At 38.5% G+C, this 23289-nt stretch overlaps 2 protein-coding genes and 1 non-coding gene across 11 annotated transcripts in view; 2 read left to right on the plus strand and 1 right to left on the minus strand.

Annotated features, from left to right (window-relative positions):
- The window catches only part of CYP51A1 (cytochrome P450 family 51 subfamily A member 1), a 34093-nt gene extending 25358 nt beyond the window's left edge, over nucleotides 1-8735 (plus strand). For both annotated transcript variants that reach the window (XM_058297004.2, XM_004475723.5), the window contains exon 10: nucleotides 7792-8735. In XM_058297004.2, the coding sequence (XP_058152987.1) occupies nucleotides 7792-7970 (179 nt within the window). In that variant the 3' untranslated portion in view covers nucleotides 7971-8735. The remainder of the gene's footprint in view (nucleotides 1-7791) is intronic.
- Nucleotides 8736-10830: 2095 nt separating this feature from the next.
- AKAP9 (A-kinase anchoring protein 9) overlaps nucleotides 10831-23289 on the minus strand; it is a 202505-nt gene continuing 190046 nt past the window's right edge. For 6 of the 8 annotated variants that reach the window (XM_058297001.2, XM_058297000.2, XM_058296999.2 and 3 more), the window contains 6 exons: nucleotides 22509-22709; nucleotides 19790-20022; nucleotides 15073-15158; nucleotides 13275-13425; nucleotides 12570-12709; nucleotides 10831-11386 (listed from right to left, as the gene is read on the minus strand). In XM_058297001.2, coding sequence (XP_058152984.1) covers nucleotides 11349-11386; nucleotides 12570-12709; nucleotides 13275-13425; nucleotides 15073-15158; nucleotides 19790-20022; nucleotides 22509-22709 — 849 coding nt within the window. In that variant the 3' untranslated portion in view covers nucleotides 10831-11348. The remainder of the gene's footprint in view (nucleotides 11387-12569; nucleotides 12710-13274; nucleotides 13426-15072; nucleotides 15159-19789; nucleotides 20023-22508; nucleotides 22710-23289) is intronic. The other 2 variants (XM_058297003.2, XM_058296998.2) reach the window with 1 other exon arrangement.
- On the plus strand, nucleotides 17285-17423 carry LOC111759761 (small nucleolar RNA SNORA8). Its single transcript, XR_002793653.1, has one exon. It is a non-coding gene; the product is annotated as a small nucleolar RNA SNORA8 (small nucleolar RNA).

Below are 23289 nucleotides of genomic sequence, written 5' to 3' on the forward strand. Positions count from 1 at the left end.
AAATATTTCATTTGTACTAAGGACAGTTGTTCTGTGAATCCTTATATAATGCTTCAATACCTTCTAACCTTTCTGGTTTTATCAGGTCCAATTTTTATAGTCCATCCTTTTTTTTCCTTTAATGTATTTAAAACTCGTTTTGAATTCTCTTCTAAAGGATCATTGGAATTAGTGCACTATTCAGGCAGTTATTTCAGACTAAATATAGAAACATTAGAAACATTACAGATTTTCAGAAAGAGCAAAAGCAACTTTTTTTTTAGGAGGTTCTGGAGATTGAACCCAGAACCTCATACATGGGAAGAAGGTGCTCAACCACGGAGCAACGTCAACTCCCCAAGGCAGCCTTTTTAAAATGGAAAATTTTCTGACTTGTTAGTGAACATTCTGACTTCCTGAGAACGTCCTTTAGGTCTTTAAATTTGCGTAGGTGGTGCTTAGTTTTGTGAACCTCTACATTTCACTAAAATCCTAAAGTACTGCAGAATCCTCCAGTGAACTATATCCTGTGACTTCTTGGTCTTTCTAAAGAGATTACTTTAGTGTGACATTTCTGTGGTTGGTCACACTTTTTTCACTTAACAGAAAGTATCAAGCCTTTGGAAATTCCAGATTTTAATAAGTTCATTTAATAATAAAGTTAATAATACAGTATAGGTTATATATAATTTGATTCACCATATAAAAGAAACAGAGTGTTAATAGCTGAAAAGGGCTCTATAGGCCCAAATTCTATATACTGGTAATTATCTGGCTTCCACTTGAACTTTTCAGGTAATGATAGCCCTCAGTTACCTTATATGGCAGCTTGTTTATACTTTTGGACAGCTCATATTTTTAGAGACTTATATTAAAGCTATATGTTTCCTTTTAACATCCTGTTTACAGTTCTTAATTGTGATCTGAGTTCTTTATTTAGTATCTCTTGAGATATTTGAATGTAGCTATAATGTTGCCTCAGCTTCTTCTTTAGTTATGTTAAATATCTCCAATTTCTTCAACTATTCTTTTACTTGTAATTGTGCTTTTTATGTTGGTGCATATAGTATAACAATGTACAAATGTTTCATATTACATTTTGTGAATTATCAATTTCATTCTTCAGTGGATTCATAGTTTGTTATGAAAAATAATCTTTTAACTATTCTTCTTATCTCTTGTTAGTTGTTATATTTGAATATGGACTAGTTTGTAGATGCCCCTCTAAAATTCTGCTCCCAGAATTTAGTTTAGTTATGGACTGGGCACTCTACTAATGCTTAGCACCTTAAATTCATTTTTCCCCCCATTTAATCCTCACAACTGTGCTATGAGAAAAAGGAAACTCACCTTTTAGAAAAGGAAATTGAGAGGTTAACTTTTTCATTTCCAATAATTTGTCCTGTTTTTTACTTATTTGTTTTGTTTTTAGTGTATGTGTTCCCTGAAAAAGTGCCTTTTGTTCTTGAGCTTACTCCTTTGAGGGATTTTGGTAGGTAGGAGAGGGTTGGAAAGTATCAGTTATTTGTGGCTTAAGTATTCCTAATACCAGCTTTTAAAAGCTTTTATCTTACTTTTTAGCTTTTGTTTTGATATTTTTCTTTCCATTTAAATGATATTTTATTAAATCTTTCCCATTTTAGTTAGAAAATTTTCAAACATAAGCAGAGGTGCAAGAATTTTACAGTGAACACCTGTATATCCACTACCTAGGTTCTGACATTAACATTTTACTATACTTATCATACATATCTATTCATCCATCAATCCATGTTATTTTCTAGATGCATTTGAAACTAAATTACACATATTAGTACTCTTCCCCCAGACTACTTAAGCATGCAAGTTAACAGAATTCAGTGTTTTAGGTTTTTTTTCCCCTTTTGACATAAAATTTTACATACAGTGAGATGCCCAAATCTGAAGTCAACATTCTTGGTGTTTTGACAAATACACTTGTATACCTCATCCAGGTCTAAGTCTAATTTATCCATTTTTAATGGTTATAGCTTTTTGGTCCTGTCTGAAAAATCTTTGCTCATCTCCAGTCATGAAAGTATTCTTCTGTTCTTTATTAAAATTTGATAATTTTAGCATTTATGTTTAGGTCTGTGACCCATCTCAAATTAACTTTTTAAACAGATTTATTTATTTATTCCCCCTACCCCCATTGTATTTTTTTAATTTATTGAAATATATCACTCATACATAAACATAAATAATAAGTATATAGTAATAGTTTTTTTTTTTTTAAGATTTATTTATTTATTTCTCTCCCCTTCCCCCCCACCCCAGTTGTCTGTTCTCTGTGTCTATTTGCTGCTCTTCTTTGTCCGCTTCTGTTGTTGTCAGCTGCACGGGAATCTGTGTTTCTTTTTGTTGCGTCATGTTGTGTCAGTTCCCCGTGTGGGCGGCGCCATTCCTAGGCAGGCTGGACTTTGTTTCGTACTGGGTGGCTCTCCTTACGGGGCACACTCCTTGCGCGTGGGGCTCCCCAGTGCAGGGACACCCCTGCATGGCACGGCACTCCTTGCATGCATCAGCACTGCGCATGGGCCAGCTGCACACGGGTCAAGGAGGCCCAGGGTTTGAACCGCGGATCTTCCATGTGGTAGACGGATGCCCTAACCACTGGGCCAAGTCTGTCGCCCTACAGTAATAGTTGTAAACTTACAAACATATAACATACACGACTCCCATAACTCACCCTACCACCAATACCTTGCATTGTTATTAAACCTTTTTAACTAATGATTAAAGAGCATTGTCAAAATATTACTAACCCAAGTATTCCCCCCACCCTATTATTATTATCTTTATATCATTTATATATAAACATACATAAACATTAAGTGTATAATAGTAAAAGTTGTGAATTTACAAAGCAAACATGCATAACATCATACAGGGGTCCCATACATCAACCTTCCACCAATACCTTGCATTGTCTTGAGACTTTTGTTAAAAATTTGAAAGAATATTGTCAAAATCTTACTACTAATTATAGTCCTTATCTTACATTTGGTGTGTTTTTTCCCCCAACCCACCTTATTATTTTTTAAATATATATTTTTTATGACAGAAGTTGTAAACTTATGAAAGTCATGCACATGCACACAATTCCCAGACAACACCCCTCTATCAGCAAACACACCACACCGTGGTGGAACACTGATTACAGATCAGATAGTATCATCTGATTGTTACCACATCCATAGTGTACATTTGGTTCACATTTTCCATATGGCCCCATTATCAGCACAGTACACATCTTTGGCATAGATGCAAGAATATTATATTGTTACTGCTAACCACAGTCCATAGGTCACTCCAGTTGTATTTTTCCCATGCTTCTCCACATTCCCACCACCCTGCAGTAATGATGTACATTTGCTCTAGCTCACAAAGGACACTCTTGCATTTGTACCATCAACCACAATTCTCATCCACCTCTTGGTTTACTGTGCTATTCAGTTCCTAGATTATTCTCTAACGTTCTGTCAAATGGCATTTACATCCCTAGACTACCATTTTTAGCCACATCCCCATTTATATAATAGCTGTTAATCACTATTTGTTACCATCCACTTTATAAATTTACACATTTTTACAGTAAAGCTAATTAAAATTTCTACATACATTAAACATCAGTAGTTCATCTCAGTCTTCCTCTTATCTCCTTTAAGAATCCACCACCTACCGCCAGGTCTTGAAGATATTTTCCTATAATTTCTTCTACAAGCCTTGTATGGTTCTTGCTTTTATTTTTAGGTTTTTGATCCATTTTGAGTTAATTTTTGGATAAGGTGTGAGATAGGGGTCCTCTTCCCTTCTTTCAGCTATGGATATCCAGTTCTTTCAGCACCATTTGTTGAATGGACTGTTCCGCCTGTGCTGGGTGTGTTTGACAGGGTAGTAAAAAATCACTTGACTATAGATGCGAGGGTCTGTTTCTGAACCATCAGTTCAGTTCCATTAGTCCATGGATCTGTCTTTATGCCAGTACCATGCTATTTTTACCACCGTAGCTAAGTAATGTGATTTAAAGTCTGGAGATGAGGGTTTGTGTTTCCTTTTTATGATGTTTCTGGCTATTCAGGACCCCTTACCCTTCCAAAAAAATGTAGTAATTGTGTTTTCAATTTTTTCTTTTTTAAACGCTGGTGGAATATTTTTCAGGATTGCACTGAATCTGCATATATCAATTTGAGTAGAATTGACATCTTAATGATATTTAGTCTTCCAATCCATGAGCATGGAATATTCTAGCTATTTAGGCCTTTTTTTATTTCTTTTTAACATTGAGTTGTAGTTTTCTGAATTCAAGTGCTTTACATCTTTGGTTAAGTTTATTTCTGACTATTTGAGTTTTATCTATCATATTTTTACCACTCTTTTGATACTTTGGTTACTTTTACTGATATAATCTTCATTTCTAGACTCTCTGCCAGGCCTCCTGTATTTTCTTATCAGGCTGTAGCATGCCCTTTAGTATTTCCTGAAATCTGGTCTCTTGTTTAGAAATTCTCTCAGTTTCTGTTTATCTGTGAATATTCTAATCTTGCCCTCATTTTTGAATGGTAGTCTTGTTGGATACAAGATTCTTGGCTGAAATTTTTTCTCTTGTAGTGTCTTAAATATATCAGCCCACTATCTTCCTGCCTCCATGGTTTCTGGTGAGAAATCAGCACTTATTCTTATTAGGTATCCCTTATATGTTATGCATTGCTTTTCTCTTGCTGCTCTCAGAATTCTCACTTTGTCTTTGACATTCTGATGAGTATGTGTCTTGGAGTTGGTCTATTTGGATTTTTTCGGATGGGGGTATGTTATGCTTCTTGGACATGAATATCTATGTCCTTCAATAGGGCTGGGAAATTTTCTACCATTATTTCTTCAAATATTCCTTCTGCCCCTTTTCCCTTCTCTTTTTCTGGGACACCCATGACACATATGTTTGCATGCCTTTTGCTGTCATTTAGTTCCCTGAGACCTTGTTCAATTTTTTCCATTCTTCATTTTTTCTTCTGTATGTTCACTTTAAGGCCATTTCTTCAAGCTTACCAATCCTTTCTTCTGCTTCCTCAAATCTGCTATTATATGATTCCAATGTTCTTAAAGTTTCATTTATTGTACCTTTCATTCCCATAAGATCTGCTATTTTTCTATGTATGCTTTCAAATTCTTCTTTGTGCTCATCCAGTGTCTTAATATCCTTAATCTTTTTAGTCATCTCATTGAATTTATTAAGATTTGTTTGAACATCGATGATTAGTTGTCTCAACTCCTTTATGTCATCTGGAGGCTTATCTTGTTCCTTCAACTGGGCCATACCTTCCTGTTTTTTGGTGTGGATTGTAATTTTTTGTTGGTGTCTTGGCATCTGGCTTACTAGTGTATTTATTCTGGGTGCAGTTTTTTCCTGTAGTTTTGGGCTTCTTGCTCTTTCTCCCTTGCTGGTTGTGCAGTAGGAGATGAGGATGTAGTTGGTGCTATAAGCTGTTGAGGCTCAAGCTGCCTTCATTGCCCCAGGGACTGATGAAGCATCTCCCAACTTTCTCCTTTGCCCTGGTAGGGACAGTGTGGAATAATCCAAGTCATGCAGGCCTAGACTGTAGTTGCCCAGAGAAACTGATGAAGCTTTTTGCCCTTTTCTCCTCTTCCTGGGGCAGGGATGGAGCTGCAGGTATGGGCAGCAGTCTACACAGTGTGGGTCCAAAATGACCACAGTTGCCCCAGTAGACTTACTTATTATTCGGTCTGTGCCAGCCAAAGATACCTGCAGTTATCTGGATAGGCAGGTGTACGGCCTGCCAGCGTCCTCCCTGACAGACATAGGGCTAAAGCCTAGGCTAGGGCTGTGGGCTGATCTGGGCCAAAGAAACTAGTTCCTACTGTCACTGTGATTTTTGGTCAGCTGGGCTTCCCCTCATGCTGGGTGCAGAGTCAAAATGGCAGCTACTGGCCTCTCTGGCTTGGACAGATCACACCCCAGTCTTTCCTAGGGTTATACCTTAGCCAGCCCAGTCTACTAATCAATAGCTGAAATTGGTGGCTGTCTCCTCTTCCCCCATTTTTGGGAAATGTAGCTTTCAGTTCTAGCCACAGAATAGCTCCTGGGGTGGCTTGCACTGGCAGTGCAGGATAATCACCAGCTTTTGTGGCTTGGCCAGTAATTTCTTAGAGAGGCTGGCGCAGGTCCCCCTAGCTTCTTCCCTGCTGGAGGTGGGGCTGGGGCCTAGCTGGAGCTGCAATCTGATCTGGATGTAAAGAAGCTGGTCTGCCCCGCTTCCCCTTGTGCCAGGCAAAGTTAAGATGGCGGCTACCGGCCTCTTTCTGACTTGGACAGGCTCAAACTTTAGCTATTCTTAGGATTATATTTTAGGCTGCTGAATTTACTCATCAGTAGTATGAAGTTGGTGCCCAACCATCTCTTTCTCCTGTTTTTGGGAAGTGGAGCTTTCAATTTCAGCTGCGGAACTGCTTCCGAGATGGCTTAGGCACCAGGATGGAGGATGGGGCACCAGCCCATCTTCTGTGTAGTCTTCTTCCATTCCTTCAAGGATGTTGCAGGATGCTCTTCTGGTCTCCTGGAGCCCCCAACAGGTGCTTCAGCTGGGCTCCAGATAGTTCTGGGTGTTTCCTAACTGCCCTGTAGTAGGAACTGACTCTACGAGTTCCTTACTCTGCCGTCTTCTTGTTGGTTGTGTCCCCCCGCCATTGTTTTTATACTCGCTGTTTGCTCTGTGTGTCCATTTGCTGTGGGTCCTTCTGCGTCTGCTTGTCTTCTTTTAAGGCGGCACTGGAAACTGATCCTAGGACCTTCCAGAGTGGGAGAGAGGTGCTTAATCTCTTGTGCCACTTCAGCTCCCAGGTCTGTTGCGTCTCTCATTGCATTTCCTCTTTTTTTTTGTTTTGACACCTTGCTCTTCCAGCTGTCTGCATGGGCCAGCACTCTGCTTGGGCCAGCTCACCTTCACAAGGAGGCCCTGGGAATTGAACCCTAGATTTCCTACATAGTAGATAGGAGCCCAATTGCTTCAGCCACATTCTCTTCCCTGAAATTAATTTTTGAGTATGGTGTAAGGTAGGAATTGAGGTCCATTTTCTAACATGTAGATATTCCTGTTATTCCAGCACCATGTGTTGAAAAGACCTTTTTTCCACTGGCTTGCTTTAGCATCTTTATTGCTCAAAAAAACCATGTCAGTATTTCTAGGGTCTTTACTCTTTTATTTGTTGCTTAGGCCAGTACCATACTGTAGCTTTACAGTAAGACTTGAAATCAGTTAAAGTCTTCCAATTTAGTTCTTCTTTTCTAAGATTGCTTTCGATATTGAAGGTCCCTTGCATTTCCATATACATTTTAGAATCACCCTGTCAATTTCTACATGTATGATCTTTTAAATTTTGATCTCCATATGTGTGTGGCTATTTTGGATGTTTATATCTTCATCATATATTTGAAATTTTGATTGAAAGGTTCATACTGACTTTTAACTAGGGCTTTTGTGGGAAAGAGGCTAATATTTCTTGTATATTCCTGAACTATATTACTGTCATTCAAATCTTACATATATATTAAATTTCAAAAAAGTAATTAGAAAAGTCATTGCAAATAGTGAAGTGCCTTTCTCCTAAAAACAGACATTAAACATCTCCTGGGATTTTTTAATTGTTTACATTCATGTGAAAAGAATGTCATCTTATTGTAATTTCTGTTTTCTATGTAAACTGTGGATAAACAAATTTAACAAATGTTATCACTCCAGGCTAAAAGAATTTTTTTTTTTTTTTTTTTTTTTTTTGCAGGACGTCATCGTTGTATTGGTGAAAATTTTGCCTATGTTCAAATCAAGACAATTTGGTCTACTATGCTTCGTTTATATGAATTTGATCTCATTGATGGATATTTTCCCACTGTGAATTATACAACCATGATTCACACCCCTGAAAACCCAGTAATCCAATACAAGCAAAGATCAAAATGAAAAAAGCTACAAGGAACTAACGTGTGAAATATCACTGTAACACTGCAAAAGCATTTGAAAAGAATGAAGTGTTAAACACTCAGTGTACTGTTGTTTGAGTGTGTGATTTAAAAAGATAGCCAGTTTAACTTACAACTTAAAATGTAACTAGTTTAATCAATTCTAATGGCATTCCAACATGTTTTAATAGTTTGATAAGATGCTTGCTTCTTGTGATTTGAGGAAGTCAGGCTCATTAATAAAATGATTTAAATTGTTTGGCGGGGAGGATCCTAGGTATTTGGTAAATTCTAAATAACAATTTCTGGGCACTAATTTTAAGAGCATACATAGCTCTTGGCAAGTAACTACTGGGTGTACAAATCTTAAACTAGTTTTTTAAGGTGTAGAAATCCCAGTGAGATACAAGAAGCACAGGTTATTAATTTTCCTAGGCAATTAAATTTAAAAAAATTTTTGTGGGTGGGGTGGGTAGGAAATACATTTAAAGCCTTGAAAAAGGAAGAGAATACTATTACTTGTTTTTGGATGGTATGATGATACTGAGCAGTGATGGAGCAGCTGTTCATTAGAAACTGTAATTGGAAGCTCTATTGAATCTGAGAACTGGATCTGTGACCAAGACTTAATCATAAAATAATTACTATCAAAGTTCATCTAACTTGATCTAATTGCTAAATATTACATATTTGTCCATCTAATAATTTATCTGGTTTCCCACACCATATATGTGTGAAAGTCCAAAATAAAGTCTTTAGGGGATAATTTTCTTCTTTGGCTCAAGGTTGTTCCCTGTTTCCTCCCCAGAATCAATTAGGAATGTTTCCATTACTAGTTTGTTGATTAGAACTTAATTTAGGTTTACCAGCTTTTTTAAAAAAATAGGAAATCTGAACAACATGGGGTGATAGGAAGCAGGGTTCTTGGGGGGTAGTGTTGTTGGTCACATTCTGTAAAGCCTGTCAGTTTTCAAGAAATCAAGTTACTTCAAATTATAACTGGAGGCCTGACTATATGAGATACCTATAATTTGACCACCTACCCTGTTTTACTAGATGAGAACAAATATTTTGTCTTACGTATGTAAGTTCTGCTTATGGTCAAAGAAGCTGAAAGATGCATGTAAAGCTCTATTTGTAAAGGAAAAATCTCTGCTCTTAGACAATTTTTCACATTAAAGACCTCTGAAAAAAATATAATGTGTACTCTCAAATATTTAAAATGTGTGCTTCAGTGAGAAGAATTCAGAATCCAGGAACTTAAATGGGAAAAAATTACATCTTTGTTTTCACTAATTTCTAAATGGAATTTAGTATTTCAAAATTCAATTATGAATTTAGGCAACAAACCACAATAGTCATAGCAATCTTCATGATTTTGTCAATAGAAATCATATATTTTCATATTACAGATGTTGCGGGGATCTTGAAAGATCTTTTACTCATCACTATTTTGAAATTGATAGTTATTAGACCTACTGTTAGATCTTACTTACTGCTCTAATCTTATGTATCACAAATTTTTAAGAAAAGTCTGTACTATTTTTATATATACTTTATATATTTAAAAAGCATTCTCCTGAGAAGAGACTCATAGTCTCCTGAAGAGGTTCATGGCACAAAAGTTAAAAAATTCAAGGTAAGGCTAGTCTCCATTTAGTGACTGGCTTGTTGTATACTTTTAAGGGTTTAGTTTTTAATCACAGACTACTGGTGAGTAGATGTGGCTCAAGCAATTGGACTCCTGTCTACCATATTGGAGGTCCAGGGTTCGATCTTCAGGGTCTCCTGGTGAGGGCACGCTGGCCTGTGTGGTGAGCTGGCCCACACAGAGTGCTGGTCTACGCAGAGAGCTGGCCTGTGCAGGAGTGCTGGTCCAGGTAAAGAGCTGGAGCAGCAAGATGATGCAACAATAAGAGACGCAGGAGATCAGGGAGCTGAGTTGGCATAAGAGAATGATTGCCTGTCTCACTATGCAAGGTCCCAGGATGGGTACCTGGAGCTGCCTATTGAGAATACAAGCACACAGAAAGGACACAGAAAGCAGACAATGGGGGTTGGGAGTGGGGAGAAATAAATTATAAAAAAAACAAAAACCACAGACTACTTACTGAGAAGCATTAACAAGCTTAAGATTGCAGAGGCCTGACACCTTAAAGGAGGGCTACTGGTCAAACAATGAGAATGAACTAAGATTGTCCATCTGCTCCTTTTGCCATTCTAGAGCAGAATAGTCTTGAATGACAAGCGATGCTAAGTGTAAAAGGTTTTACCCAAAACCTCTCCCTTCAACTAGCTGCTTTAGAATACTTTTGCTATTTCTATAATTCCTCTGCATAGAACCCCCCAGATGCTATTAATAATATAAAAACTTTAGGTATTGTGAAATCTCCAAGAATATAAAACTTGATACCATAGCCTGCTTGTGGTGGTCTAAATCCTAGAACATCAAATGACAAGACAAAATCCTTTAGATATAAGCATCAAACACCACTACTCTTGCTATTTTAATGAGTTGCTATCTTTTTAATAGGGGAGAACTCAAGAAAGATATACCACTGGGATTTGTAATATGTCTGTGAGAGCTTCCCAGTCTGATTACAGCTCGTTCAGCAGGAATACTGTTTAACTGTGCTGCAATGTGGTTAATAAAATTTAAGTCTTTGCGTGAGATGATTTCTATAGCTTTTTAGTGGAACATGACTTTTTGGTGACACATCTTTGGACACAAGTAACAAAGTATCATTTGTTAAGATTAAGTACAACTCTCAACCTGTAAATCATATATCTGAGACAAGTAATGAAAGGATATGCACCAAGAATCACGGCTTGGTTAAAATGAAGAGGGTTCAAATAAACAGTTTGGTTAAAATTGTGAAGTCAGTTTTATTTCAGTACTTGACAAAAACCCCATAAAATGCAAAACTTCTGCCATTATACAAAAATAGGTCTCTACAAGTGATATTTTCTGTCTGCATCACCAGTAGCAAATATATTAGGCAGATACAAGTAACTTCAGAAGGCTTATATAAGAAAAGTGCAGGACACCTCAAACTACACATTCAGCAGTATCATAATGCGCAAAAGCTTAATCTTTTCACCCATTTGATAAATACACAAAGCTTTATAATTTAATCATTTAAATTAGCATTCCACAAATATACATGTAATTTAATGATTATTGTGCATGAATACATACACAGTGCTTATATATCTACAAGTTCCAGTTTGTTTTCATGTGCTGGCAAAGGATTTGTATACAATCATAAGCTGTGTTCATATTGGTCCCATTGGATATTGACAATACAAAAACACAAAAGAAACACTGATTTACAAAAGGGAATTTGTTTAAAATCACTTCAGTTAATGTTTCAAGGGATTATCTTCTAATGCCAGCATGAAACTGAGTAGTTGAACCTATGAGAGAAAAACAGGATATTAAATAATTTCACATTATATTCCTACTTATACCGGAGTAATTAGTTACTTAAAAATGACAATTACCCTCCATTTTTTAAAAAATGCCTTTCTTTTTTCTTTAGGAAGTTTTATTTTTCTTTGAACTTTTAAAAGAGGTTTTAAATACATTTATAATTAGAAGCCAATGTGTTGGCTCTCTAACAAGGTAAGTAAAACTAATGTTAAGATTTTCTTTAAAATGCCCTGCAGGAGGAATGTTCCACACCTCCTTCCTCCTGATAAATCTTTTGGTCTACAAAATCTGGGTTGGGTGAAATTTGGATGCTCAAAACAAAACTAATCCACACTAAACCAACCAACCCAACATACAAAACCCAGCCATGACAATAAGTTTCCTATGACTACAAGTTACTTTAGGTTAAACAAATGATTTCTTGAATGAAGAGATAAATTAGGTTAAAATAATCTGTTAACATAAAACAGGTAAAAAAAATAACTATGGCTTAAAATAAGCCAATAGTTTGTGGTATTAGGAAAAAAATAAAAGCATCTTTAATAAAAGTAAAACATAAAGGCTGACAGTATAGTACTAAAATGATTCAAAGTCTTTGAATTAGTGAAAAGAAGGGAGTTAGATTTTCCTACAATGAATGGAATACACCACTATTAAGTATTAAATTTGCGTGTATTTGAACAGAGAAACAAAAGGTCATCATTCTTACAGTCTTGAATGAGATGGATTTTAAGATCATACATAAAATGACTGCATTAAGTACTCAAAGTAATTGCTTCCTCCTCTCATCAACCTACCTCTTATTTGCATGCCTCTCCACTTTTTACCATGTATTTAGCAACAGGTTCTCCACTAGTCTGTAGCCTCCCAGTAATCTGCACCCATTGGTGTTCACTGTATATTTTGTCTAATTTGCTAAATGAAGACAATAGGGAATCCTGTGTGTGGAGGTGGGTGTTGTGGGGGGACAACAGGTAAGAGAGAGGGCAGACGTGATAAATCATGTCTTAATTTAAATTCATACATTTAAGCTTGGTAAACCTGGCAATTTATGTACTGAATTGGAAAATGTGATGATTATCCTGAGGAGGAGCATCAAGGAATTTCAAAAAAGAGCTGTGGGTCTAGACCTGTGGTGTTGCCAATACATGTTTAAACTCAGAGTACCTGACTGTACAGTTCCAAGTCGTCTCTGCAGTGCCTCTAGCCGAGTGATATAATCTGTGAGAGCTCTGTCAGGATCATAATTCTGAAGCTGAGAACATGCTAAGGAACCAGGATTTAAATCGGCTGGAGGGCCTGGGTACCTACAAGATTAAAAAGTATACACATGAATCCAAATTACCCAGAAAAAATGCAAGTAAGTTACCAACCTGTCTCCAGACCATACTTCCAAAAGGTAGGCCTCTTGGACATTACCTAATCTATATCCCCTGTGCTACTGACTTTGGAATGATGAAAAGGAAAAACTTCAATACATTCAAAGAAGTTTCTAAGTCATAAGAATACCCAGTACAATGCCTTATGCAAAGGTCCTCAATAAATGTTGGATATGTATGAATGTATTTTGTCTCACAGACTTAAGATTTCATAATGGCCAGAGACCATCAATTTTAGTGAATACTCTTCTAATTGTCTAGCCATAGCATACAGTACCTGATACTTGGGGCCTATCTGGTCAGGTGTTTCCTATACCCTTGGAAACCAGTTAGAAATTGAAAAGCTGGTTTTGATTTTGAGCCTTAGATTATGTAAATTATATATAAATATACACCTAGCTATCTTAATGAAAGAAGTCAAAGCCCTAATAAGGTCCATTTTTCTCTCAAATATTAATGTATATATTCCAGGTGAGTTTTATCCAATTCTTACCTATTTTGAAATGGTAAAGGAGACCTAGGATAGTCCAGATCTGATCTTGAGCGATAGGTAGTATGTCTTTGTTCTCCATACAGCTCCAGCCCACCAGAAGAATGACAATATGGATCAGTCTTTTCAGTACCTAAAGTAATCCAAAACGTGCCTTGTACAGAAAAAAAATACCATACCCTTGAAAAATTTCTACAAAAGTTACAATATATACATTGCACTATCTCCTTTTACAGTCACTTCCAATGATTCTAAAGGATACATTACAACCCAAAACTTGGCTTTCAAATGTAATTTTGTTTGCCTTTAAATATAGGTTATTTCTGATCATTTGAAACTACACCTCAAAGAAACGAATTGGATTATTATTTTTTTTTAAAGACCCCTTCTTAGTGTTAACTAGATGAGAGGTGAAAGTGTCAGAGTGTATGTGGTTTGGGGGAAAAGACGGTGTGGATTAAAAAGATCAGACTAATGTACCCAGTCCTTTTTTCACTCTAGTCTATTGAATTCATCAGAAAAAAACTTGAAATCAAGATTTGCTAACTCTTAATATAACAAGGAACTCATTATGGTACAAATTGCAGCTGTTTCGGGGTAAGGATGCTGTGACGGTTAGGCTAATGTGTGAACTCGGCCAGGTAACTGTGCCCAACTGTTTGGTCAAGCAAGCGCTGGGTAATTGTAATACAAGGGCATTTATAGACTTTAGTCACCATTGACTTTACTGCAGTAGTAAATCATAGATAGCTGGTTATAATTACATCAATCAGGGAGATTGCCATCAGCAATGAGTGATGCTTAATCCAATCAGCTGAATGCCTTAAAAAGGGAAGTGATTCTTGCATTGAGAGAACTTTCCGGCTCATCTTTGGACAGCCAATGTCTCCCAGAACTCATCAAGAACCTTCACTGGACTTTAATAGGAGCCCCTGGTCACAGCCTGCCTGTGGAACATGGACTTGTGCATCCCCATGGTCACGTGACAGATGCTTATAAAATCATATACTATTGACAGATATCTCTTGTTGATTCTGTTTCCCTAGAGAACCCTGACTAATACAGATGCATATTTCAAAACACTGCATCTGGCACCAAGTCTATTTCCCCTTTCTCTGCTGCTCAGCTACTGGTCGCATATGCCAGGTAGTTTAATACCCGGGCATAGCACAGTCATGCTGTGTCTCTAACTCTGTATGCTCCCTACCTTCCAACTCTTCCTTATGCCTAAAATGTTTCAAGCCCTAATTCTTTTGTTTCTACTTCTAATCAAGATAGGTGTGGGGAGAAGGAATTTTAACTTATTATGCATCCTATGGGTAAACTTCAATAATGTTGTAAATATGGCTAAACTGAACATTTCCAGCATAACTCCTCCACATAACTGCAATCCTATCTTGAACCAGAGCCTTAAAGGCAGCCAAAAGGAGGGTGGACTCCAGAGCCAGAATTTGATCCTGGCTCTACCACTGCCCTGCTGGGTAATCTGTGGCAAATGATATATGCTTTCCAGGCCTCAGTTTCTTATGGCTAAAACAGGAATTGTAGTCATATCAGAGGTTTGGGAGAATACATGAGAAAACATGAAAACAGCAGGGCCTAGCCCAGAACAGGTGCTGCATAAAGATCAGTATTATTTAGCACCTCAGAACTGAGATGTCCCTGTTTTGTTAGTAATAATATGGGCTCTGTCTTTGGATACCACTCTGGACTATGTTATTTGGGTACATATATACAGATGGTAATTTTAGAGAATCACAAATGTAAGACAAACATAAGAAAGATGCTATTTTGACTTCACCTGCATTCAGTCCAAAGCCATCCCTGTTAATATTGACAGAACAAGAACCTGTGACTCGATGCCACCGTCGAACCAAAAATTTCATTCTAAAAAAGATCCCAAGATAAATTTCAGAATATATCTATGATGTAAACAGTATAAAGATACACTTCCCACAAAAACCAAGCATATATTTAAATATGAATCGTAACAAATTTCAATATAATCACATTACTGCTTAAGCAAGAACTAGGCAAATGACCCCGGCTTGTGGCAAAATCAATCGCAGAGAGGAACAGGGCTTGAGAATGGGACACAAGAAGGGCAAAGGTAGAGAGGAGAAAAGTGGATGGGCAAGGAAAGGGAGAGAATGAAAAGGGGAGTAGAGAATGGAGAATAAAAGGCAGATGAGGTGGAGAGAGAAGAAAGACCCTTAAGCTGGTAATAAGGGTGAGCTAATGCTGGGAATGCTGGAAGATGGGTGAGGCCATGTGATGATGGATGAAGAGGTTGCTTTCAAAAGGAGTGGGAGTGTCATGTACCAGCTGTAGAAAGCCACTTCCTGCCTAACCTGGGCCAAGGAGTTTTATGGAGTGCCAATTCTGATTTTTTTTTAAAGATTTCTTTATTTAATCCCGCCCCCCCCCCCCCGTTTATCTGTTCTCGGTGTCTATTTGCTGCGTCTTGTTTCTTTGTCCGCTTCTGTTGTCGTCAGCGGCTCTCGAAGTGTGGGCGGCGCCATTCCTGGGCAGGCTGCACTTTCTCTCGCGCTGGGTGGCTCTCCTTACGGGTGCACTCCTTGCGCGTGGGGCTCCCCTACGCGGGGGACACCCCTGCGTGACACAGCACTCCTTGCACGCATCAGCACTGCGCATGGACCAGCTGCACACGGGTCAAGGAGGCCCGGGGTTTGAACCGCGGACCTCCCATGTGGTAGACGGACGCCCTGACCACTGGGCCAAGTCCGTTTCCCCAATTCTGATTTTTTAATACAAACCAGTTTTAAGGTACAGTTAAAAGGGTCAAAATACAATGAACAATAGTTCTCTACACATGATTTTTTTACCCCTTTTATTTGAACCTATAACTAGCACTATACCCATTAAATATATGTCCCAGAGATTTAAATCTTTCGTTTCCTCATACATTGGTTGGTCCCTGAATTGCAGCAGAGTTGCACCCAACACCTACTCTCCAGTTAATTGGCCTTGCCCAGGACAACTAACAAAATGATGATGATGGGCAACCTCATCCCCAAAAGCAAAGAATATCTAAACAGCAAGCAAAACAGTTCCTTCCATCTTCCCCATAAGATCGAAGTCCCCTTTCAATCTGAAGCAGAGTGGGAATCACCATTCCCAAATCCTCAAGACTAAGGAATGAACAAACATAAGGGGGGATGCAACCATGGACCAAAGTAGTCTTATTTTTGTAGTAATGGAAGAACTTGTCACATTGCTAGAAAGATAGTGGCTACCAGAGGTTCTGAGGGGAGAGAGAGGGAAGAAAGGTGGAACATAGGGCATTTTAGTGCATTGGAAATGTTCTGCATGATACTGCAATGATGGATACAAGCCATTATACATTTTGTCAAAACTTATAAAACTATATGGTACAAAGTGTAAGCTATAATGGAAACTACAGACCATGGTTAGTAGCAATGCTTCAATAGCCATTCATCAACTGTTAACAAATGCATCACACTAATGTAAGATGTTATTAATAGTGGAAAATGTGAGAGCAGAAGGGGTTAGGATAAATGGGAATCCTCTATATTTCTGATGTGACTTTTCTATAATCTAAAACTTCTCTAAAAATAAAGTTTAAAAAAATACGGGAAAGTGGACTTGGCCCAATGGATAGGGCATCCGCCTACCACATGGGAGGTCCGCGGTTCAAACCCCAGGACTCCTTGATCTGTGTGGAGCGGGCCACACACAGTGCTGATGTGTGCAAGGAGTGCCCTGCCACGCAGGGGTGTCCCCCGTGTAGGGGAGCTCCATGCGCAAGGAGTGCGCCCTGTAAGGAGAGCTGCCCAGCGCGAAAGAAAGTGCAGCCTGCCCAGGAATGGCACCGCACACACAGAGAGCTGACGCACCCAGATGATGCAACAAAGAGAAACACAGATTCCCAGTGCCGCTAATAAGGATAGAAGCAGTCACAGAAGAATACGCAGCAAATGGACAGAGAGAGCAGCCGGGGTGGGGGTGGGGGGGGATTAAAAAAATACGATTGCACTGCATGGTCTCTGCACTCAGCATTTTTCTCCTGCTGGGGTATTCAAAAGAAAGTGCTATAAAAATTCAGTATCTGGCATTGCTGGTCTTCTTGGCTCTGTGCATGTTACACCTGGTATTTCTATTGGTGCAGCATTTCCATAGGTTTTCCAATAATGCCCAGATTGATGTAATCATCAAGAAGAATCAAGCCTTTGGTTTTTTTAGGTTGCCTGAAATTCTGAACCATGCAGATCCACCAATTCTGCTTCTAAAGGACCTAAAATTATTTGAAGAAATTAGGATCTAAGAATTCTATAAATAGGTGGGGAATTTCTGAAGCATACATCAGTTTGAACATACATGAGTGGAGATGAAAAGTAGTCCATCTAAAAGAATTGTGACAAGGCTGACTGGAAAAAGTTGTGGATTCTTTTTAAAATGGCTATCTTGAGGATAAATCTTGTTTCAAGCTTCAGAGGAACTACGTTGACTTCAAAACGACTTCAGTGGAATGATCATGTCTTGAATTCCATAAAAAAATTTATTAACTTTTAATATGCTACACACACAAAAAAATACTCTTTACACTGTAGGGGAAAAAAATACAATGAATACATGAGAACAAGAAAAACAGGATGTTAAAGTCTTTTAACAGCAACTTCTACCCTACTTTCACAGAGCCTTTCTAAACTCCTCTAATTAAAATTAATGACTAACTCCTGTGACCTTCCCCACTTCTCAAGGTCTTCTAAGTTATGCCATATTGGTGTTCCCCAGTAAAAAGTGGATTGCCTTTAGGGCAGGGATCATATCTTTTTCATTAGTACATTTCCCAATACGTAATCTGGTTTATCCAGTTCAAGGTGATAACTGGAAATTAAAGTGAAGAAAGATTAAAAATGTTGATTAGTACAGGCAGGGAGGGGCTACAATCTCAATAAAATAACACTTGAGTTACCATTATAGAGCCAGCATGGATGAGACTCAGGAAACCTGGCTTGTTTCCCAGTTCTATCACTAATGGCTTTGTTACGTCTCCCTGTCTCAGTTTCTTCATCTGTCAAAGGAGATTCTGCACTAAGCATCTCAGATGGCTTCTAGTAAAATTCTGCACCCAATTTTTTCAAAGAAAAATAAGAAAAAAGGATAAAACTCCTTGAAGAAGTGTTATATGTGATCTGACAGGAAAATTTTAAAAAGCAAAATGTCTTTGAGACACTGGCTGGCTCCTAGGGAAGCCTGGGTGTCAGGATATAGACTAGGTCAGATGGCTGCAGTAGACCTCAAGGTGGTCTGAGTCTTGGCTTCATTTCAATAACCTACAGAATGAGTATTAGAGTTCTTATTTGGACTAAATTTCTGCTTGGGTCTACTAGAGAAAGAGTGATAAAACCACTAGCAGACGGGGAGCGGACTTGGCCGAGTGGTTAGGGCGTCCGTCTACCACATGGGAGGTCCGCAGTTCAAACCCCGGGCCTCCTTGACCCGTGTGGAGCTGGCCCATGTGCAGTGCTGATGCGCGCAAGGAGTGCCCTGCCACGCAGGGGTGTCCTCCGTGTAGGGGAGCTCCATGCGCAAGGAGCGTGCCCCGTAAGGAGAGCCGCCCAGTGTAAAAGAAAGTTCAGTCTGCCCAGGAATGGTGCTGCACACACACAGAGAGCTGACTCAGCAAAAAGAAACACAGATTCCCGTACTGCTGACAACAACAGAAGCAGACAAAGAAGAACATGCAGCAAACAGACACAGAGAACAGACTACTGGGGCAGGAGGGGAAGGGGAAATAAATAAATAAAATAAATCTTTAAAAAAGAAACAACAACCCACTAGCAGAGTCGACTAGCAGAGTCCAACGTGCTAGCTAATCTTTGATCTGAATGCAGTTAGGCCAAGGGCTTTCCTGGGCTGGGCCTTAGGAGTGTGTTATTTCAGTAAGGAAGAAAATGATTGTATTGCAGCCTAAGCAGTAATTTTCAAAATCATTTTCTTTCCTTTTATTATCTCTCTTACTTATGTCAGAGCTAGTTTATGGGCCTAGTTTTTTTGTTTTTTTGTTTTTAAAGGAAGTCCAGGCTGCAGATGTGCCATCTCTGAGGCACCAGCTGCCTGTATCTGGAAAGGTCCTTTCCATAGGGTTCTATAGAGTACAACACAAAGTGTCCCTGCTAAAAGGGTGAAGACACAGAAAGAAATAAGCAGCTAAGTTTTTAGTGATGGCAAATGTCTCATGTTATGAAGAGAGTAAAACAGACAAGGCAAAGAGTGAGGATTAGAAACAGTCCTTTCATAGAGGGATTGAGAGGTGACTGCTAAGGGGGTATGGAGCTTTTCTTTTTTGAGTTATGAAATTGTTCTAAAATTTTTTGTGGTGATGGATGTACAACTTTGTGATTATACTAAAAGCCATTGATTATACACTTTGGATAGACTGTATGGCATGTGAGTATATCTCAATACAACTGCTTTAAAAATAATCATTTCAGAGAGTCTATTAAAATGCATTTTCCTCCCAAGTATATTACCTTGAAATAGCAATGGATACTCTGACAGCAGACCGGAACTTGGTAAAGGCCCTGGGACGGTTGGTGATCACCTCCATATCTGTGAAGGCTGGCTGCCCTCCCATCCGGGCAAGCAGGGCCAGGGTGGCATCTTCACATTCTTGGAAACCACCCAGTAACAGCAGCAGGTATTTCTTCTGATAAATGAGAGCTTTCCGAAAACTTTCTGCTCTCAGGTATTTACCATAAATTCTCTATGTTTAAAGAAGGGAAGAACATGAAGACTATTAAGAAGTCATTCTAATTGTTCTTTCGGAATCCAGAGTAGAAGTGGTGTGCACTTGTGGCCCTTGCAACGCAAACATTATGTTACATAAATTCACCCAATGAGTCTCTACTGCATCACAGGTAGACCACCTTTACTATAAGGAGAGAAATGAATTGAAGCAAAAAGAGATCAATGATTCTGGAAGGTTGTTGGAACCCTGCCATAGAGTTTTGTTCTTTCTATAGCTGATTTTTACTGTATTGGCTAGTGTCAAACCATAAAGTCTTCCATTAATATGAAAATTGTTTTTTAAAGAGTTCAAAAAACTACTTGGGAGGTTTTCCTGTTTAAATGGTCTTTGGAGAGGCCTAGCAGATATAATATGGGACTAAGATAATAAATCTTAAACCCCCAAACTACCAGTAGGCAAAATGCCCAGCACTCAGCCACTGACCAAAAGGAGTAGTTGCTACAGCAGGTCAGTGTCTGGCCCAAATCCTCAATCAAACCTATGTAGTTATGGCCACATAAACAACATAAATGAGCAAAATATTTGGGTGAGTAGAGTATAAAACAACAGGAAATGGATAAGAACTGTGTCAATTCAATCCAAATGAAAAACAAATGCACATATTGGCAGACTGATTTTGATCTATGAATTACATGTTATAGATCCTTACAAAGTCTTAGGGGGTGGGTCTTGAGTCCCTGGAACCATCCTGAAGATTTGAGGACAATAATAAGTCTCAGAAGCCTACAGCTACTCCAATGAAGTCCTCCCAGATCTAACCAGAAACCTCCAAAGCAATGACTCTGCCTTCTGTTTCAGAAAGGAGCCTATCTACTCCCATGAGAATATTCTCATGTTTACTGGGCACTCACAATGCCCAGGCACTGTGCTAGGTGCCACTGGTTTCTGTCTCAATATAATACCCATATAACGATTTTAAGATACAGATTTGAATATTTCATGCTCTTAAAGGATCCTGGACTTTACATTAAGTGAAAGTCCACTACAACAGAAGCATTCTATTTCCAAGTAAGGAAGTTCAACTAAATAAGGCATTGTTTCTTTTTCACAAGTCCCTGGTAGTATACAGCACAATTAAGAGCATGGGTCCTGGAGTCAGACTACCTACGCTCACATCCTGGCCCACCTCTTGTCAGCTATAAGACTCTTGTCTAAAGTAGTCTGTGCTTCTGTTTCCTCATTTTGTTGGGTGAAAGGGTGTTCTTTGGTGACATACTGGATGGAGGGAGAAAAGGAGGGAATGAAATCAAGGTTGACTTCTTTGCTTTTGAATTGGACAACTGGATAGATGAAGAGGATGGGTAAAGAACATGTTTTGTGGTAAGATAAGGAGTTCAATTTTGAGCATGCTAACTGTGGGATACACCATGGGACAGACAAACTACAACCAGACATATTAATAGTTGGTACCCATTTTCTGGAGCCCACAAGAGAGGTTTAGGCCAAAGTTAGACCACTGGGAGTGGATCAGATTACTCAGGGCAAGAATAAGTAAAGAATATAAGCCAGAACTAGAGCCCTAATGAACGCCAACACAGAGGCTGGGCAGAGAGTTAGCCTAAGTAGAGACAGATTATTTCCAATCAGTTCCATAAAGGGGAAGATAATCTAGATTTTATTTAAAAAGAAGAGTTAGTGGAATGGCAGGTAACATTATTATTTTCTATTTTATCAGCAAAGCTGAAAGTAAAGGTGATTTCAACTTTTTCACTTTTGCTTTTTAGTCAATGGAGTCTGAATATTAACCTTACAGTTTCAGTGTGCTTTTTGATTATTTTGAATTTCAGCCCCTATTCATCATATTCACTAAAATATTTCTGTCATTCCATTATTGTCTAAAGTTTCTCAATTACAGAGAACAACTTATTATTCTGATCATTAATCTATTTAACTTTTATAATGTCAATGTGTACTGTTGCTTTAGGAGTCACAAATTACATTCATAGCAAGAAGAAATATTCTAAACATTCCCCCTCCCCCCTTTTTTTAAATTTTATGCTCACTGAATAAGGTAGTTTTACCATAAAATTCAGTATTAGTCCTTCAAGAGAGGCTTTTCAAGGGTTTACCATCCTACTGAACACAAGGCTCTTACACTGACAGTGGTAGAGCTTTGGTTGGGAAATGAAAAGATAATATTCTATGGTCTTCTAGGGGCAAGACTATGGGGAGTGGGAGCAAGATCCCAAGGTGCTGTTATCGTGACTGTTAATTGCACTTGATCTGGTCCCAGTTCTAGGCATGCCTCTTCACAAATCTTTTGTGAACAGCTGAAGTCCTGAATGCACAACACAGATTGAGTAAAGAAATCTAGAGACACAGACTGAGCACCACCTGCATTTCTTTAGTCTACTTGATTAATGCCAGCGAGAGGTGAAACAAGACAAACGCATATGACCAGATGTGATGTATCTCATGGTTAGAGGGAAGAGGTCTCCCACCTTTAAAGTGGCATGTTCAGAATCAGGGTTCAGATTTTGAAGTAAAGCCTCATTTCTCAGTTCAGCTTTCAATTTGTACACTTCTGCTTCTGCCATTTTCAAAGATTTTTGGAGAGCCAACTTCTCTCTGTTCCAGACTTCTTTTTCAGAAGAAATGATGGCTTCAATGTTGGTGCCACCACTGAATGGAAACCTAGAAGACTGCAGAGACAAAAACCTACTTGCGTGATTTTTAAGGACAATTCTTTGAAGACGGAATTAAATATCTTCAAGATATCCCCATGGTAGATACAGAAAGTTCAGGCTTCCAACCTCAGGGAAGTCAAAGCCAATATCACCAATTAACATTAAAGAATAATTTTTAAGTATATAGTCCTTTTAATGACCAGTTTTAATGAGCTTTAAAACCAAAAATCCTTGTGAAAGTCTGGTCTCAGAGAAGTTGTTCAGACTTAGCAAAGCTTCGAACTAAAAAATAGGTAGACCATTTGGGTCCAAATGCTGAGCTTGGGCTTAAAATAGTGCATTGGGAAAGTAAGGTAAAAACCAGCTTGACATGTATACATTTAAGCGGATCACATCACAGGCTGTGTGGATATATGTGACTATAAAGTCATCTATAGGTCTTTCCTGTCTTTATTTCTGTTGATTACTGGAGCCAGCAAAAATTTTTAAAGTTTTTTTTAAAGTAAATCCCAGGAGTTGTTTATTAGAGTGAAATACAGAATTTGTATCTTTCATGGTGAGCCATGAACACTGAGAACTGAAAAGTAAGGATTGA

This window comes from Dasypus novemcinctus, chromosome 5 (genome assembly GCF_030445035.2).
Source record: "Dasypus novemcinctus isolate mDasNov1 chromosome 5, mDasNov1.1.hap2, whole genome shotgun sequence".
NCBI lineage: Eukaryota > Metazoa > Chordata > Mammalia > Cingulata > Dasypodidae > Dasypus > Dasypus novemcinctus.